Source organism: Myxine glutinosa, chromosome 8 (genome assembly GCF_964187855.1).
Source record: "Myxine glutinosa chromosome 8, kmMyxGlut1.1, whole genome shotgun sequence".
Lineage (NCBI taxonomy): Eukaryota > Metazoa > Chordata > Myxini > Myxiniformes > Myxinidae > Myxine > Myxine glutinosa.
In genome coordinates, this window is record NC_136268.1 from 34,031,564 (window position 1) to 34,051,489 (window position 19,926).

General features: G+C 42.4%; 1 protein-coding gene across 1 annotated transcript in view; it reads left to right on the top strand.

The window, feature by feature from the left end:
• The window catches only part of LOC144893366 (exonuclease mut-7 homolog), a 67,786-nt gene that overhangs the window by 34,287 nt on the left and 13,573 nt on the right, over nucleotides 1-19,926 (top strand). The window contains exons 9-10 of the mRNA XM_078783948.1: nucleotides 2,594-2,667; nucleotides 7,061-7,099. Coding sequence (XP_078640074.1) covers nucleotides 2,594-2,667; nucleotides 7,061-7,099 — 113 coding nt within the window. The remainder of the gene's footprint in view (nucleotides 1-2,593; nucleotides 2,668-7,060; nucleotides 7,100-19,926) is intronic.

Here is a 19,926-nt window from a genome sequence, read left to right on the forward strand (position 1 = left end):
GAAGGGGTTTGCCAAAGCTAGGGTCTTCCCTCCCAGCAACAAGAGGGATATAAGTCCCACCAAGCTGCAGGGCCAGGCCATGTCACAAATGCACGTCAAACGGTGTGATACCAGGCATCTCGTGCACATCTCGTCCTGTCAATGCTGTCGTTTTTGGGTCACTCTTCACTGCCTTTGAAACTGATGTATTTGATGCAATCCCAGGCACCGGCGGAGTTTGGGGGGGGGGGGGGCGGGAATCCCCCACCTTAATTGTTTTCAGTAGTTTACAATTAAGATAAAACATCCAGTATTTAAACGTGTGTAACAATAGTGAACGTAAACTTTATTTGTGATTTCACGGACACCATAACTACACTAACAAATGGTAATATTGGAAGTCAGACCTAGTTACCCATTATTAATTTAAGCCCTTCCCCAACCCCCCCAAATAGAGAAGTCAAACTACGCCTGTGGTCCCAGGTGAGAGTGAGGCGGCAAATCGTGCCACCTTCTTTGTGTGTGTGTGTGTGTGTGTGTGTGTGTGTGTGTGTGTGTGTGTGTGTGTGTGTGTGTGTGTGTGTGTGTGTGTGTGTGTGTGTGTGTGTGTGTGTGTGTGTTGTTGTTGTTGTTGTTGTTGTTGTTGTTGTTGTTGTTGTTGTTGTTGTTGTTGTTGTTGTTGTTGTTGTTGTTGGTGGTTGTCATCTCCATATGTGGGTTTCAGAAGGTGAATGTAGTCCTCCCAGGCTGTGTCCAGGCCAAAACCTTTTTACCATTTGAACATAATGATAGTGGTACATTAAGATAGCAGGTCAAGCACAAGACAGCCGGATTTTAAAATCGCTTCTGTGTTTATTTAACATTGAGCTTCAATGTATGGCCAGGCCATAACATTTTTTTTTTTACCATCTGAGCTTATGTCATCAAATCTTCAAAAAAACCTTTATTATGAGAATATGGAGAACACAAATTAATAAAATGTACAAATATATTTGTTTTAGCTGTTTGTTGTTTTTGTCAAGTTAAATTTGAGTACAAAGCGGATGCAGGATGGGCTATGCATTTTGGGATGTTTTCTAGTTGTGTTTTTTGTTGCGCCGATAATTTGTGAACCATTGGATATATTTTAACCAAATTTCACACTAGTATGGAATGTAATACAAAGATGTACTGATTAAGTGTTGGGTTCAAGATATTATAGGTCCATGGGCATGTGTGCTTTAATTGGAAATCTTTGTCGCTGTGATAATTTGTGAACCACTGAAGGGATTACAAGCAAACCTGGAGCAAGTGTGTAATGTAATACAATGAATGAATGAATTAATGAATGAATGACCGTTTTAAGGCCATTTTCCCCACTAGAGTGGGGGTTAGCCTTGCGGGCCCTATGACAATCATGGTTCCCTGTTTGAGGCAATGTTTTTATGGCCGGATGCCCTTCCTGATGCCAACCCTTAGTCGCCTCTTACAATGCGCAGGGATATGGTGTACCTATTCTAAACCGGGGTACACACCGTGATCAACTGATCATTCATCCCAGCAAGCTGGTACTCAATTTGCCGACCTCTGAAGGATGACAGGCTGAGTCAACCCCCCTGGCGTTAATTCAGCGATCGACCGGGATTCGAACCCAGGATCCTAGGATCCCAAGCCGGCACCCTAACCGCTAAGCCAACACCAGGCCAAAGATGTAAATATGGTTTACATATGGTTTCACCAGGTCAAAATACAGATGGAGCGATTATAGGTTTGGCATAGAGCTTAATGCAGATGCGATCATCCAATACTCACATGCCGACCATCCGTGGTGTGAGTAAATATAGTCTTGTACTTAATTTATTTTCATATTGTTCCTTTTGTTTTCAAAGTTTAACTCTTCGGAGGCATTTACCATATGAAGCTCTTTGCCAACGTTGGCGATTCTAGTTGCCCTCTTTGGCCAGTTAATTTGCCGACAAATTAACACAGATGGGATCATTATAATAGTCGTGCACTTGGCCTACCCACTAGGTGTGATTAATAATGATTAGACAGGTTTACTTTTCCTTTATACAAACCATTACTGATGTATTTTACATGACATACTGTATCGGAAATAATTGTGGAAACAGAGGTAGAAGTGGGTATGAAATGCAAATAACACATGCCTGAACCACACCTCATATGCAAAAATGAAATGCTCGTGTGTTGATATAATATACTGTGATTGGTTGTCATGCAAGCATGTCATGCAAGTGATTGGTTGTCAAGGTCAAGAATAAACCCACAGAAAGACGATAAAGTATCGGATGTGATATATTTGTCGTGTGGTGAATACAATCGTTCCTGGGTAGGGTTAGGTTTGGTACTAGTACGTGGTTTGGATAAGTGGAATTATAAAAGTGGTTCGGTACTTCGTTAATTGTCTATCAATTTCATCATGGGGATAAAAATTGCATTTTAATTTAAAGTCTTCTTTTTATTTTTCTTACAATTACATTATATGTACCAAACCAGTGGCTTTTATTGGAGAAGATGAATAAATAAAACATGTTAAAATATGCCGCCAACATTAAAACAGCAGGAATAATCTTGGTATTTGTTGGTTTAACCCGAATTCCTAACTGACTTGCAGATTTCTGTCCCAACTTCAAGAAGCAGAGAGGTTTGGGTGCCATTAAATACCTGCTGTACAAGAAGTACAGAGAAGTATGTACATGCATTTAATCTGTGTCAAAATAAATATTTGTGTGATGTTTAGGCGGCATATTGGTTTAGTATGTTGTTAACACTTGTGCACTTATGATTTGATATGGACTAATTTTTTTATCATATATGATTGTGTAATCTTTGTTGAGGTGACATTTTGTTCTAATGAGTCTAGTAAAAAGCTGACAAGTATATATATATATACACAAAGAATTAAGTTAAGCACCCCCCCGTTTTTTTACAACCTCGCACATTACAAGTTTGTTGTCGTCAAAACAGTGTAATATACCCATGATATTGCTATATTTTCTGGAGAAGTGATATTATGGTCACATAAAAACATAACAATCATGCCGTTTTCATTATTTTATTCTGAATAATTTAAGGTGAAATTTTTTGGGAATTTTAGGCATATTTTCACCTCAATTTAAGTATGGAGCTATAGGTCCATCACGGACAGTGTGGATGACGTTTATGTTTTCTAACGTACAGTCATTGTTCTGAGAAGACCTCTAGCGATCTTTGCGTCAATAACGTGTGTAGGACCCACGTGATCGGATCACTGACTCAACCCTACGTCTCATAGACCCTGTAAGCCGTCGTATGCGTTGCTGTGGCAGGTTGTTCCATTCCCGATGTAATGCACGTTCCAATTCATCCAGATTGGCTATTGGAGGGACCATCTTCGCAATTTGTCGTCCCAACATGTCCCAAACGTGCTCGAGGGGGTTCAGGTCAGGACTGTACGCAGGCCAGGGGATGGTTGTCACAGCACCTTGCTCCATCCGATCACGTGGGTCCTACACACGTTATTGACGCAAAGATCGCTAGAGGTCTTCTCAGAACAATGACTGTACGTTAGAAAACATAAACGTCATCCACACTGTCCGTGATGGACCTATAGCTCCATACTTAAATTGAGGTGAAAATATGCCTAAAATTCCCAAAAAATTTCACCTTAAATTATTCAGAATAAAATATTGAAAACGGCATGATTGTTATGTTTTTATGTGACCATAATATCACTTCTCCAGAAAATATAGCAATATCATGGGTATATTACACTGTTTTGACGACAACAAACTTGTAATGTGCGAGGTTGTAAAAAAACGGGGGGGTGCTTAACTTAATTCTTTGTGTATATATATATATACATTTACATATACATATACATATACATACACAGTGCATTCAGAAAGTATTCAGACCCCTTCACTTTTTTCACATTTTGTTATGTTGCAGCCTTATGCTGAAATCGTTTAAATTCATTTTTTCCCTCATCAATCTACACTCAATACCCCATAATGACAAAGAGAAAACAGGATTTTAGAAAGTTTTGCAAATTTATTAAAAAGAAAAAACTGAAATATCACATTGACATAAGTATTCAGACCCTTTGCTATGACACTTGAAATTTAGCTCAGGTGCCTCCCATTTCTCTTGATCATCTTTGAGATGTTACTGCACCTTGATTGGAGTCCACCTGTGGTAAACTCAATTGATTGGACATGATTTGGAAAGGCACACACCTGTCTATATAAGGTCTCACAGCTGACAATGCATATCAGAGCAAAAACCAAGCCATGAGGTCGAAGGAACTTCCTGCAGAGCTCAGAGACAGGATTGTGTCGAGGCACAGATCTGGGGAAGCCTACAACAAAAAATTCTGCTGCATGGAAGGTTCCCAAGAGCACAGAGGCCTCCATAATTCTTAAATGGAAGAAGTTTGGAACAACCAGGACTCTTCCTAGAGCTGCCCGCCCAGCCAAACTGAGCAATCGGGGGAGAAGGGCCTTGGTAAGAGAGGTGACCAAGAACCCGATGGTCACTCTGGCTGAGCTCCAGAGATCCTGTGTGGAGATGGGAGAAACTTCCAGAAGGACAAACATCACTACAACGCTCCACCGATCTGGGCTTTATGGCAGAGTGGCAAGACGGAGGCCTCTCCTCAGTGAAAGACACATTAAAGCCCACAGAATCTTGTTTCTCACAGTCTGAGAGACCTTTAGGTGCTTTTTTGCAAACTCCAAACGGGCTTTCATGTGTCTTTCACTGAGGAGAGGCTTCTGTCTGGCGACTCTGCCATAAAGCCCAGATCGGTGGAGTGTTGCAGTGATGGTTGTCCTTCTTGAAGTTTCTCCCATCTCCACACAGGATCTCTGGAGCTCAGCCAGTGACCATCGGGTTATTGGTCACCTCTATTACCAAGGCCCTTCTCCCCCGATTGCTCAGTTTTGCCCGGCGGCCAGCTCTAGGAAGAGTCCTGATTCTTCCAAACTTCTTCCATTTAAGAATTATGGAGGCCACTGTGCTCTTGGGAACCTTCAATGCAGCAGAATTTTTTGTTGTAGGCTTCCCCAGATCTGTGCCTCGACACAAACCTGTCTCTGAGCTCTGCAGGCAGTTCCTTCGACCTCATGGCTTGGTTTTTGCTCTGATATGCATTGTCAGCTGTGAGACCTTATATAGACAGGTGTGTGCCTTTCCAAATCATGTCCAATCAATTGAATTTACCACAGGTGGACTCCAATCAAGGTGTAGAAACATCTCAAAGATGATCAAGAGAAATGGGAGACACCTGAGCTAAATTTCAAGTGTCATAGCAAAGGGTATGAATACTTATGTCAATGTGATATTTCAGTTTTTTGTTTTAAATAAATTTGCAAAACTTTCTAAAATCCTGTTTTCTCTTTGTCATTATGGGGTATTGAGTGTCGATTGATGAGGGAAAAAATGAATTTAAACGATTTCAGCATGAGGCTGCAACATAACAAAATGTGAAAAAAGTGAAGGGGTCTGAATACTTTCCGAATGCACTGTATATGCCATAGCTAGACCTTCTGTGTGGAAAGATCGTGAGAGTTTAGGAAATTTCTGGCTACTTCCGGATATTAGAACTGTCTTAATTATGAGTAGTTTGTGGTGTGAGGGATTTTCACAAATGCTATTGCAATTCGTAAATATCTACCATATGAAACACAATGTCAGTTTGTTTGTTTGTACTGATGTCTGTGTCCCTTCATAAGGCCGATTTGAGTCGGGGTTTAAAGGCCAATCTTTTAACATTAATGTGTGTTCACTACGGTCTATTTTTTGAGGATAAAACAAACTCGAAAAACAGTTTCCATAAAAGAGTAATTATGTCTTCTATTGGAACTGTAGATGGTGGCTTGCAAACCGAGCCTCAAGGACACACAGAAGCCTTTAAAAAAAACAAAGAAACAATAAATCCAAGGTGCAGGGAGGTGAAATTCGCTGCACGTGATGTGCAATGTGAGCAGAGTAAAACGATTGTTCATTTACATCCGTAAGATGTCTAGAAAAGGATAGCACACGAGACACTAGGCAGAGGCTTCAGACTTTAGCATGCTCACGAAGCCGCATCGTCGAATAAACTTGTTCTAACCTGTCATTTTTGATGGCTTTTATACTGGTACTATATAAAGCGCAATTCATGTTTGTTTCTTTGTTTGTTTAGATATGCTTCGAAAACTAAAAAAACTGCTTGACCAAATCGAACCAAATTTTGCTTGTTGTCGAAGGGTACCCCAAGTATGGTTTCTGTCTAGGTAGCAAATCTAGGGGAGGGGGTTTAGGGTGTGTGGAAGACCCCAATTATCTCTTGTATGGTAATGTGTATTGTATAGCGCCACACGATGGTATTACAAATAATCCGGTATTACATAATCCTCCGGTATTACATGTCAGGTGTTACATCCTCCGGACATCCGGATAATAATCCTCCGGTATTACAAATAATCTTGTATAAAGAAAGTTAAATCAGCTTGATAATATGCGTTATGGTGATGTTGAAATCTGAGTGAGAATAATCGAAATTTTCAAAATGTTTCATTTCACTCATTTTAAAAAGAGGTTCAAACCAAAGCAAACAACGCTGACCTTCACAGTGAAGCAGAAGTGATTTTTGCTGGTCCATATATAGATATAAGCAGCAAGGATGGCTGATGAAGGTGATGTTAGCTGACATGCAAGCAGATGGAAGATGACCTTGGGTAATGATAGAGTGAATAAAGAAGAATGTTTGTGAAGTACAACATGCCATATTTTTTATTAAATCCATCAGCATAGCGACAGGTACTTTTGCTCATGTTGATATAAATGATAAAGTGGAAGAAAGAAGGGGACCAGGAGAAGAAAAACCAGTCATCATTTGCTTTTCTGCGTACAGCATAGTGCCGGTATTCTTCGTGTATCGCTGTGTTTTACCTGTTAAATATACGCGAGTTTGGACTACTTTCTGCCGGTTAAACATCAATCGATTGAGTAACTTTGTGTTCTTTTAACATCCTTTTCTGCCCTGTTACTGTAACATTGTATGCCTTGTGGAGTTGCATCCATTGTTGACATGGTTTCTAAGGACTGTTTCCAACAGAAATCCATTGATGATGCTACATGGAATGCACATATCCTTGTGAGTACAAGCTTCTACCTTTTCTTTTCCCAATTTTTTTTTCTGTTCTTTTCCCAAACAAAACATATTTTTCTTCAGAAGCTCATCTTGTTCGACCTCATGTGTTGTGTATGGAAACAGTTGTGGAGAGTACATCATTCTGAGATCTCAAGCTCAATGTGGGTCATGTTTAAATGCTGTGATCATACAATGGAAATTCTTTCAAAGGTTTGCCGAACGTGTTGGTCTTTTCCACCCGTCATTGTGACATTTTGGGTTTTTTTGAAATGACATTAACCCTTTTCCAAACTAAACTTGTGTGAGAACGTAATTTCCCTCCACGGCAGGTAGAAAAGTTCAGACAGTCAGTTCAGTGCACAGCTATAAGAGATTAAATCGACAGCATTAATTTAATGGAAAAATGTCGTCTTTAATGTTATTCGATTTGTGGGTTACAATGTGCAAATAAAGGTGGAAAAAGCCTGATTTAATACATTTTAATTCCAGGTTATAAGGCAACAAAAGGTGAAAATTTTGAAAGGGGGTTGTAGACTTTCTATAGGCACTGTGTATGTATGTATGTATGTATGTATGTATATGTATGTATGTATGTATGTATATATATATATATATATACTAGCTTGGCTCGGCTCGCTGCGCTCGCCTCACCAAGCGTCGATACTGAGGAACGGGCTTATTTTAGCTGAGGCTAATGACTGTACCTGAGTTGCTGTGATACTGAGGAACGGGCTTATTTTAGCTGAGGCTAATGACTGTACCTGAGTTGCTGTGTTGTCATGATTTTCACCAATCATAATACAAACAATTACTTTGCACAAATGTATTTGTTGTGTTTGTGATATTACATTTTTATAGGCAATTTAGGTTGAAGATTTAGGTTTAGATGGACCGGACTTCCGGTCCCTCGAGCGACGGGGCTTGCTTCGATCTCTCCACGGCATCAAAGTTTGAGTGTTTTCCCGTTCGTTTCTTTGTCAAATTTCCGCTGCGTATTTTGTTGTGTATGTGTTATTGTGTGTTTCTATTTGGTTTTGGTTTTGGAGTTGTTGCAAATTTGTGTGTAATTAGTCGTTTCTTTGTTCGCGCCTCGTGCGGCCTGGTGTCTCGTGCGGCCTCCTCGTCTCGACTTGTGCCCCGCCCCCTATATCTCGTTTTCTTTCACCTCTGCTCCTGCTTTCTCAAATCCACATTCTCACTTAGAGACTTTTCCCAGATTGTTTTTCATGGTTTTGTTTAAATATTTATTTAAATATGTTTAAACCGCAGCCGTGATGCCGACGCCGCCCCCCCCCCCCACCCCCCAGAATTTCCATGTTTTAAACGTTTCCCAGTGTGTACCCTGGATAAGAATAGGTACGCCGTATCCCTGCGTGTCGTAAGAGGCGACTAAGAGGGTTGGTGTCAGGAAGGGCATCCGGCCATAAAAACATTGCCTCAAAAAGAGAACCATGACAATTACAACTACATGTGGGCAGGGTACAGCCCGAAGTGGAGGTCGGTTTCTGAGGTTTGGGACATGGAATGTAGGGACAATGACAGGGAGATCAGAAGTGGTGGAAGTATTGGTCAGAAGAAGAGTGGACATATGTTGTGTGCAAGAGACGAGATGGAAGGGAAGTGGTGTGAGAATGGTGAAGGGTAGGCAGGGACAGAAATACAAGTTTGTGTGGCAAGGGTGCCTGGAGAGCGTGAATGGTGTTGATGTCCTGTTTTCTGAGGAGTTTGTAGACAGTGTGGTGAGTGTGACTAGAGTGAGTGATAGGTTGATGATGGTGAAAATGATGATTGGAAAGCTCTTGGTGAACGTCATCTTGGGATATGCTCCGCAGGTTGGTCGAAGCGATGAAGAGAAGGACAAGTTCTGGTGTGCGATAGAGAAGCTGATGGAAAACGTGAAAGATGAGGAAGTTGTTGTGGTAGGAGGAGACCTAAATGGACATGTGGGAAGGAGTATGGGTGGTTTTGACGGAGTTCATGGGGGTTACGGATATGGTGTGAGAAATGGAGAAGGTGAAAGGATTTTGGAGTTTGCTGATGGAGCTGATTTGTTGATTTGTAATACTCAGTTCCAGAAAGAGGATAATAAGCTTGTTACATACACGTCAGGTGGGTCGACGACAACCGTTGACTACCTGATGGTGCGTAGGCGAGATAGGGGGCACCTCCGGGACACAAAGGTGATCCCGGGGGAGGAGGCTGTTTCACAGCACCACTTGGTTGTCTGCGACGTAAGGGTGAAAGGTGCGAGGAGAGCTCGGCGGGTGAAGTACCAACCGAGAATGAAGGTGTGGAGGTTGAAAGAGGTGACAGTAAGGGAGGCATTAAAAGAGAGGTTGAGTAGGGTCGAGGATGATGTGGTTGAGCTTGAAAGTGGTTGGATGTCAATGAAAGCTAGTCTGTTGGGAGCCGTTGGTGAGGTATGTGGATGGACAAAAGGACCACCGAGGCACTCGGAAACATGGTGGTGGGATGATGAAGTTGGAAAGAGGATTGACGAGAAGAGGAAGAAGTTCAAGGAGTGGCAGAAGGCGAAGGGTACGGGAGCAGAAACAGCAGAGCATGAAAGTTATGAGGCAGCCAGGAAGGCTGCAAAGAAAGAGGTAGCAAAGGCGCAGGAGGCATGTAGGAAAATGTTCGGAGAACGCTTGGATTCGGAAGAGGGTCAGAAAGCAGTATTCAGGATTGCAAAGCAGATAGCGAAAGAGGTGTGATGTGATGGGGGTGAGTTGCTTGAAGGATGAAGTGGGACAAATCGTTGTCGACCCAGATGGAATTAAAGGAAGATGGAAAAGATATATGGAAATGCTGTTGAATACAGAGAATGAATGGGATGGCAACATAGAGAGTAACCCAGTTTTAGGTACGGCAGAGAAGATAACCGAGAAGGAAGTTGAGGAAGCGATAAAAGCATTGAAGGGTGGGTAGAAAAGCGGGAGGGCCGACGGGAGTTGTGGGAGATATGTTGAAGGCAGCAGGAAGTTGGGGTGTGAAGAGAAAGACAGAGATCTGTAATCTGGTGGTGAAAGAAGGCCGCATTCCAGTGGATTGGGAACTGAGTACCCTCGTCCCTCTATACAAGGGGAAAGGTGACCCTCTGGAGTGTGGCTCGTACCGAGCGATAAAGTTATTGGAGCATGGAATGAAGGTATTGGAAAGGGTGTTGGAGAGGAGGATAAGGAAGAAAGTGAAGATCGACGAAATGCAGTTTAGATTCATGCCAGGAAGCGGAACGACAGACGCACTTTTCATTGTGAGGCAGTTGCAGGAGAAGTACATGGAGAAGAGGAAGAAGTTGTTTCTTGGGTTTGTTGATCTGGAGAAAGCATTTGATCGGGTTCCACGCAAAGTATTGCAAAGTATTACATGGGCATTGAGGAAGTTAGGAGTGGAGGAATGGTTGATCAGAGTAGTGATGGCAATGTACAAAAGAGCGCGCACAGCTGTAAGGACGAAGGACGGGAACAGTGGTGAGTTTGAGGTGAAGGTGGGAGTGCATCAGGGGTCGGTACTAAGTCCACTACTATTTGTAGCTGTGATGGAGGTGCTGGCTCAGAACGTAAAGGAGGGTTTACCGTGGGAGTTGTATGCAGATGATCTGGTGTTGATTGCGGAAAGTATGGATGGACTGAAGGAAAAGATGAACACGTGGAAGGAATGTATGGAGACAAAAAGGTCTGAAGGTGAATATCGGAAAGACGAAGGTGATGGCAAGTGGTAAAGCATGTGGTGAGGTGGAAAGAACTGGGAAGTGGCCCTGTGCTGTGTGTAGGAAGGGTGTCGGAGTGAACTCCATTCAGTGTACAATGTGCGCTGAGTGGGTTCATCAAAAATGTAGTGGTCTGAGAGGGTCATTAACCAGTGTGGCAGTGACATTCAAATGTAAGGTGTGCACAGAGGGAGCTGCAGATGTAGGAAATGTTGAGTTGGATCTTGGAGACGGCGTGAAGCTGGAAGGTGTGAAAACATTTTGCTACCTTGGAGACATGCTGAATGGAGAAGGTGGATCAGACTCGGCAACGGTTGCTCGAGTGAGATGTGCATGGAAGAAGTTTCGGGAATTGAGTGGCGTGCTGATGATGAGGGGAGTGTCGTTGAAGCTGAAGGGAAAGGTGTATGCTGCATGTGTGAGAAGTGTTATGATTTATGGGAGCGAGACATGGGTAATGAACGTAGAGCAGCAACGAAGGTTGGAAAGGGTAGAAATGCGAATGGTTCGACGGATGTGCGGAGTATCGTTGAGAGAGAGGAAGACAAATGATGAATTGTGAAAGATGATGGGAATAGAGCCTGTGATTGACGCTGTGAAGAGGAACAGGTTGAGATGGTTTGGTCATGTGTTGAGGAAGGATGAAAGTGACTGGTTGAGAAGAGTGATGGAAATGAATGTAGAAGGAAGTAGAAGACGGGGAAGACCGAGAAAGACTTGGCTAAAGATGGTGGAAGAAGAAATGCGGGCAAGGGGGTTAACAAGGAGAGATGCAGAAAATAGGGCAAAATGGAGAAGATTGTCATGGGGACCGCAAGGCTAACTCCTCACTCTAGCAGGGAAAATGGCCTTTAAAATGCATGTTGTTGTTGTTGTATTTAGGTTGAATGTTTTTTTTTCAAGAAAGCACCCCTCAGCACATACATAGGGGAGGGGTAGGTGCAGACTGGAAGTTTGGGACGATTACACCTCACCACCACGTAATTCAAAACACCTCACCACCACATAATTCAAAACACCTCACCACCAAGTAATTCAAAACACCGCACCACCACGTAATTCAAAACACCGCACCACCACGTAATTCAAAACACCTCACCACCACGTAATTCAAAATACCTCGCCACCAAGTAATTCAAAACACCTCACCACCATAAAACACGTAATAAAAACACCTCACCACAACGAAATTAAAAACACCTCACAGCCATAAAACACGTAATAAAAACACCTCAGCCATAAAACACGTAATAAAAACACCTCACAGCCATAAAACACGTAATAAAAACACCTCACCACAACGAAATTAAAACACCTCACAGCCATAAAACACATAATAAAAACACCTCACAGCCATAAAACACGTAATAAAAACACCTCACAGCCATAAAACACGTAATAAAAACACCTCACAGCCATAAAACACGTAATAAAAACACCTCACAGCCATAAAACACGTAATAAAAACACCTCACAGCCATAAAACACGTAATAAAAACACCTCACAGCCATAAAACACGTAATAAAAACACCTCACCACCACGAAAATAAAAACACCTCACAGCCATAAAACACGTAATAAAAACACCTCACCACCACAAAATTAAAAACACCTCTCAGCCATAAAACACATAATAAAAACACCTCACAGCCATAAAACACGTAATAAAAACACCTCACAGCCATAAAACACGTAATAAAAACACCTCACCACCACGAAAATAAAAACACCTCTCAGCCATAAAACATGTAATAAAAACACCTCATAGCCATAAAAAAACACGTGATAAAAACACCTCACCACCACGAAATTAAAAACACCTCACAGCCATAAAACACGTAATAAAAAACCACACAGCCATAAAACACGTAATAAAAACACCTCACAGCCATAAAACACATAATAAAAACACCTCACAGCCATAAAACACGTAATAAAAACACCTCACAGCCATAAAACACGTAATAAAAACACCTCACCACCACGAAAATAAAAACACCTCTCAGCCATAAAACATGTAATAAAAACACCTCATAGCCATAAAAAACACGTGATAAAAACACCTCACCACCACCAAATTAAAAACACCTCACAGCCATAAAACGCGTAATAAAAAAACCACACAGCCATAAAACACGTAATAAAAACACCTCACCACCACAAAATTAAAAACACCTCACAGCCATAAAACACGTAATAAAAACACCTCACAGCCATAAAACACGTAATAAAAACACCTCACAGCCATGAAATTAAAAACACCTCACCACCACGTCATTTAAAAACACTTCAGCAAGTAATTCAAAACACCTCACCACCCCATAATTCAAAACACCTCATCACCAACTAATTCAAAACACCTCACCACCACGTAATTATAAATACCTCACCACCAGGTAATTCAAAACACCTCACCACCATGTGATTTAAAAACACCTCACCACCATGTGATATTAAAACACCTCACCACCACATAATTCTAAATACCTCACCACCACGTGATTCAAAACCACCACAACGTTATTAAAAACACTTCACAACCACGGAGACAAAAGTTTGAGGGAGTCGTTAAGTGACAACACAGACACTGCCCAGATGTGTCGATATATAGATAAATGATTGTACCCGAGTTGCTGTTTTGTCATGGTTTAACTTTAAACCAATCATAATTCAAACAATTATTTTGCACAAATGTATTTGTAATATACTAGGGCATGCCCGTACTATATCTATATCTAAAATTATATCCCCCCCCCCTCTATTTACATGAAATGGTTTGGTCCAAAGCGAACGGCTTGCGAGTACGGTGACAACCCCCCCCCCCCCCCCCCTCTATTTACATGAAATGGTTTGGTCCAAAGCGAACGGCTTCGGAGTTTGGTAAAGAAATCGCCATAGTGTGCCCAAACGCGCAGGAAAGCGAAAGAATCGCAAATTTAAGGAAATGCCCGTACTTCCGTAAGGAAGAGAAAAGAAATGAAAAGGAAAAACATTCCAAACCGCGAGGGAAAACAACACGGCACGTCGACACAACAACGTGTCCTGTGATTGGCCGTACGTCGCTGCCAGTAGCTGCCCCCAAAAAAAAGCTTTCACCGTCCGGCGACTGAATTTAAGGGGAAAAATAAAACGCTCTTCGCTTAAAACAACGCCCTTCGCTCTGACTGAATTGGGACAATGTTTTTATGTTTTTAATTGAATTACTATCCGTAATGGCGCACGCTCTCACGGGAGCTCCGGAAGGTCGTATATCGCAGTTACGATGAATCGCAAATTAGTTTTTATTAGTTTTAAAACATAGTTTAACGCCAACATAGCGCCAACATAGTTTGCAAACGTGAAATAAATGAATACGCTCTCAAATGTGCCGTCCGAGGCAGAGTCTGTTCGCCACGTTCGGCACACGTGATAGCTCGCTGCTCTCTGATTGGTTGAATCGTTTTTTGGACATAGCTCGGTAACTGCTTGTCCGATTAATTTCAAACCTTGAAAAGGCACATCCTCGGGTCCCCAGCAATATACCTGGCAAGTTTCAAGTATATCGGACCGGTAGTTGTCGAGAAACAGCGGTCACAGACAAACATACATACAAACATACAAACATACAAACATACAAACATACACACAGAGATTGCTGGAATTATAGATAGATATACGTGATATCACATTTTATAAACAATTGAAGTTGAAAAAAAAAATTTTCCCCAAAAAATTCCAAAAAACAAACAAAAACAAATTGCATATTTAAAAAAAATAAAATACCCTTAGGACATACCGATGGGAGAGATATGTGCATACCAGAAGTTTGGTACGATTTCACAAAAGTTTGAGAAAGTAGTTCAGTGACAACACAAGACAATACAACACAACACAGGACAGGACAGACGCTGCACAAATATATATATATATATATATATATATATATATATATATATATATATATATATATATATATATATATATATATGACTGTAAGAAATAGTAGAAACTCCAAAGTACGAGCAGGGCGTCTCATTTGTATTGAATATATAATCGTTAGATTAAATAAGACGCGGACGTAGCTTCAGGACGTCGATCTTTAATTGTCGACAAGCTTTCGACCAACAAAGGTCTTCTTCTGAGTCTACAAAAGTCTGAGTCTGAGTCCCTCATGGCATAAATTTTGATGACTAAAGCATGTTCCCACATCAACCCAATCAAATTGTTAACCGTAACCCATTCATTCATTCATTCATTCATTCTACCTTTATATGTCATTTATATAAATATATAAATATATTATATGAATATAAATGGGATATGAATATATGCTTGTGTGTTTATGTATGTATATCTCTATATTTGTATATGCACGTGCACCCTAACGGAAGTGACCGTGACGCAAACGGTCACTTCCGTCGAACTTGGGGCTGATGAGTGAACTTTGGCGTGGCTCTTCCTTCTGTATGCAATTTTTTACTCACATCACACATCTCACACACATATCACCATACACACGACTGATATACATGCCTGCTGTTTTTGTAGACTCAGAAGAAGACCTTTGTTGGTCGAAAGCTTGTCGACAATTAAAGATCGACGTCCTGAAGCTACGTCCGCGTCTTATTTAATCTAACGATTATATATATATATGTATATATATATATATATATATATATATATATATATATATATATATATATATATATATATATATATATATATCACAGTTTGTGTGTGTGTGTGTGTAATGTTACCGATAGACTCCTAAACGGAGAGGCTCACCTACTTGATATTTGGCACAGACATGGCCATTGAGCCTGGGAAGGACATGGCCGACCTAAAAATTTATTTCATAATATTTTTTTTACCATATTTTTACCTCAGCGCATTTCAGCGAGGAATATTATGCACGGAATATGACCGGTGGCAGAGCAGCGCGCTGATTCGCTCAGAGCGATCACGTGATGTTCCTTGCCGCCATTAACTCAGTTACGCGTTTGCACGTATTTCAGAGCGAAAAGCGATTGCGTTTTTTCACATTTCAGCGAGGAACATTGCCATTCACACCACATAGGTTTTTTTTCTTTTATCTTTAGATCCATATTTTTTTTCAGCGAGAAATATTATCAGCGAGTAGGGACCCCTTCCCCTTCCTACGAAATTCATCCTGACTTCGCCCCTAGGAGGGTAGAGGGGTATCTGTAGGTAACGGGGACCTTGATTTGGGGAAGATTGGGCAAAAATTGACCGAGTTATTCAAAATATGGAGTTATATAAAATTGAGTTTTTAAGGCTGAAACGCAGTGACGTCACCGCGTCCCGCGGCACGACTTTCGATTCTGAGGAGATTTTGTTTCATTGTGCACGACTTCATTTTATTTCCAAATTAGAATCTGTTTCAATTTCTGCCGCAAACATGACATCCGTGCATCGAGTGCGGTATTTTATTTGGTAAAAATTGGTCGATTTGAAGTGGTGAAAATAAAATGCGATCGTGGAAAGTCATAGCGAGGGGCCATTTTGAATCGATTTTAGATTACCACACCGGGTTACTTGTGGGGGATAGGAAATTTATTTCATAATATTTTTTTACCATATTTTTACCTCAGCGCATTTCAGCGAGGAATATTATGCACGGAATCTGACCGGTGGCAGAGCAGCGCGCTGATTCGCTCAGAGCGATCACGTGATGTTCCTTGCCGCCATTAACTCAGTTACGCGTTCGCACGTATTTCAGAGCGAAAAGCGATTACGTTTTTTCACATTTCAGCGAGGAACATTGCCATTCACACCACATAGGTTTTTTTTTCTTTCATCTTTATCATCTTTCATCTTTACGTCTGTAGGTCCCCTCCCATCCCCCCTTCCCTTCCCCCCTCCCCGCCCCCTCCCCCCTCCCCCTCCCCCTTCCCCCTCCCCCTCCCCTCCCCCACTCCTCTCCTCTCCCATCCCTCCCCCTCCCCCCTCTTCTCCCTCACGTTTATACACGGAATGCTGGGTACTTCCCCCCCCTCTTCTCCCCTCCCCCCGTTCCCCTCCCCTCCTCTTCCCCCTCCCCTCCCCCGCCCGGCATTGCCGGGTACTTCTGCTAGTATATATATATATATATATATATATATATATATATTGTTACGGATCGCGGATTAGATGTTATTATGGGCCGAGCGGATGGTCCACCGCGACCTAACAGTTCCCCCGATTCTTCCCCAACTCACCCGATTCCACCCGGACGTTGGCCAAATCGCGCTACGCTAAATCAATGATTGGAAAGGACACAACGACTGGGATAAATGAAACGACGCAAGGGGTACAGTTCTCAAGACCTCCGGAGGAGGGTATAATTAGTGGTGGACAAAAGGGGTAGATTACAAGGTAGAGTGAGGTAAAAGACAGAAGAGATGGGCACTTAATTACAGTCTTATCTTATCCCAGACAGACCACAGACAAACGGAACAAGGCTGACTTACACAGGGATTGATGGCAGGGAAGGACAGGTAGTCGATAGCACAAGGTGCACCTTGGCTCGGGGACAGGATAATGCAGGGAGGCCTCACAGCGCTCGGAGGTGGCGTCTTTCTTTCTTCAAGCTCAGCGCGCATCTGACGTCACCTCCCTCTTCCTGCGCATGCTCAGCGGGGAGTGACGCCCTCGGCGGGTTGGCTCCGCCCCAGATGGGACCGGTCCGCCGCTTCCATTGGGTGCGGGGGTTACCGGGCTCCGCCCTTGATGAGGAGCTGACAGGGAGGCCCTATTTGGTAACCCCGTCGAGCACATGTTTGATGGCGGCTCGTGGGGAAGGCCTCGTGCCCTCCCAACACCCCCTACCAACCAAGCCGGAGTGAGGACGCGCACTCCCTGTGCACGCCGCCGCCGTTGTTGTTGTTGTTGTTGTTGTTGTTTCTGAACCGTGAGGAAGAGCTGCGGGGAGGTATTGGGAGGTCCTAAACTTCCTAACGGTGCCATACAATCACATTCTGGTGCAACGAAGGGTCAGAATTAATGGAAACGAATCCTTAACTGACAGACTAAGAATAACTAGCAAGATGTCCTATAGTTGTCTTACATGAGATGCGGTGAACCTGGGCACGACATTTAATGGGGGAAATAGGGGGAGGTCGGGTCTACAGAGTGTTGTTTACAGAAAATGGGACTAGGGAATGGGGGATTGGGGATAGTTGGGAAGTATTGAGGAAATAGGGGAATATTTACAAGCGGATATGGATGGATGCAAATCCCATATCCGCAACAATATATATATATATAATCGCAGACAACGATGTAGAGGAGTATCGTGGTCAAGGCAGGACACAAGCTTGGTGCCATTGGACTTCACCTCTTCAAAAGAGAAGAGGAGGAGGGGTAGTATACGAAGAAGAAGAAGAAGAAGTAAATGCAAGTTTTTATCATCGTGACATTGAGCTTCATTGTGTGAAAATACTTTTGTATCAGAAAATTAGGAGAAATATGCATGCGCAGTTGACGTTGTTTGGCAATATGGCGCAGCGCATGGGTGTTGTATCCTTTTAGCATTATAGACAAGTAAAACGAGAGGCCTTACACCACGCATTCGTGAGAAATAGGATGTGGGAAGGTTCAACTCTTGCTATGCGTTTCTGAGCACGATCTATATTTTAGAGTACGCGCCGCCATATTTGTCTGAATCTCGCTGTTGCTCCGCCCTCAGAGCATGCGGCAAATTTGATTGGTTGAGACAGCTTAAAGTTTTGCCCAAGTACTTCTAAACTGAAGGTTTTTGGAAGTGCAAACAAGGCTATCTGTGCTCTATGCTATTAAAATATATGATTCAATTGAAATAAAACAAGAGGGTGAATTGCTTTGCAATGCATGCCCTCTCCCGGTCTCAGTCCAAAAAGGGCACAACTCAATGGTAAATTGTAAACACACACACACACACACACACACACACACACACACACACACACACACACACACACACACACACACACACACACACACACACACACACACACACCCATACACACACACACACACATCCCATACACACACACACACACATCCCCATACACACACACACACACACACACACACACATCCCCATACACACACACACACATCCCCATACACACACACACACATCCCCATACACACACACACATCCCCATACACACACACACACACACACACACATTCCCATACACACACACACACACATCCCCATACACACACACACACACACACACACACACACACACACACACACACACACACACACACACACCCATACACACACACACACACACACACACACACACACACACACACACACATACACACACACACATCCCCATACACACACACACATCCACATCCACATCCACATCCACATCCACATCCACACTCACACACATCCACACACACACACACACATCCACACACATACATCCACACACATCCACACACATCCACACACACACATACACACACACACACACACACACACACACACACACACACACACACACACACACACCCATACACACACACACACACACACACACACATCCCCATACACACACACACACACACACACACACACAGGCTGACTTGGGGGTTCTCCATATAAAATGCGATAGTGTCATATTTTCGTCAAAAATAGTAGGAATTTTGCCTAATTTGTTTTAGTCGAGTGCGAGTATCCCCTAGCGACTGCCAAATCTGAAATCGGAATTTAATTTGAGGTTGAAATGAGCCCATGAGGTCGCTGCGTGTGCAGGCTGCATGTCGTGTACAGTGTTAATTAATGAATTCCCTACTCTCGATCTGAGGTAACTCGACCATATTTTATTCGATTTTCGCCAGGTTTGCGGTGGTCGAGTATTCAACAACCATAGCGACTACCAAATCCGAAAGCCAAATTTAATTCCGAGTGGAAATGTATGGGACGTCTGCATGAATTGCGCCAAGTGTGCAGTATTGTATAATTCCCCCTTGTATATTATTATATATATGTATATATTAAAAAGTATGATATATTATTATATTATTCAAGTGTACCTGAGGTAACTCAGTCACATTTTATCCGATTTGCACCGGGGTTGCGGTGGTCGAGTATTCATTTACCTTAGCGACTACCAAATCCGAAAGCCAAATTTAAAT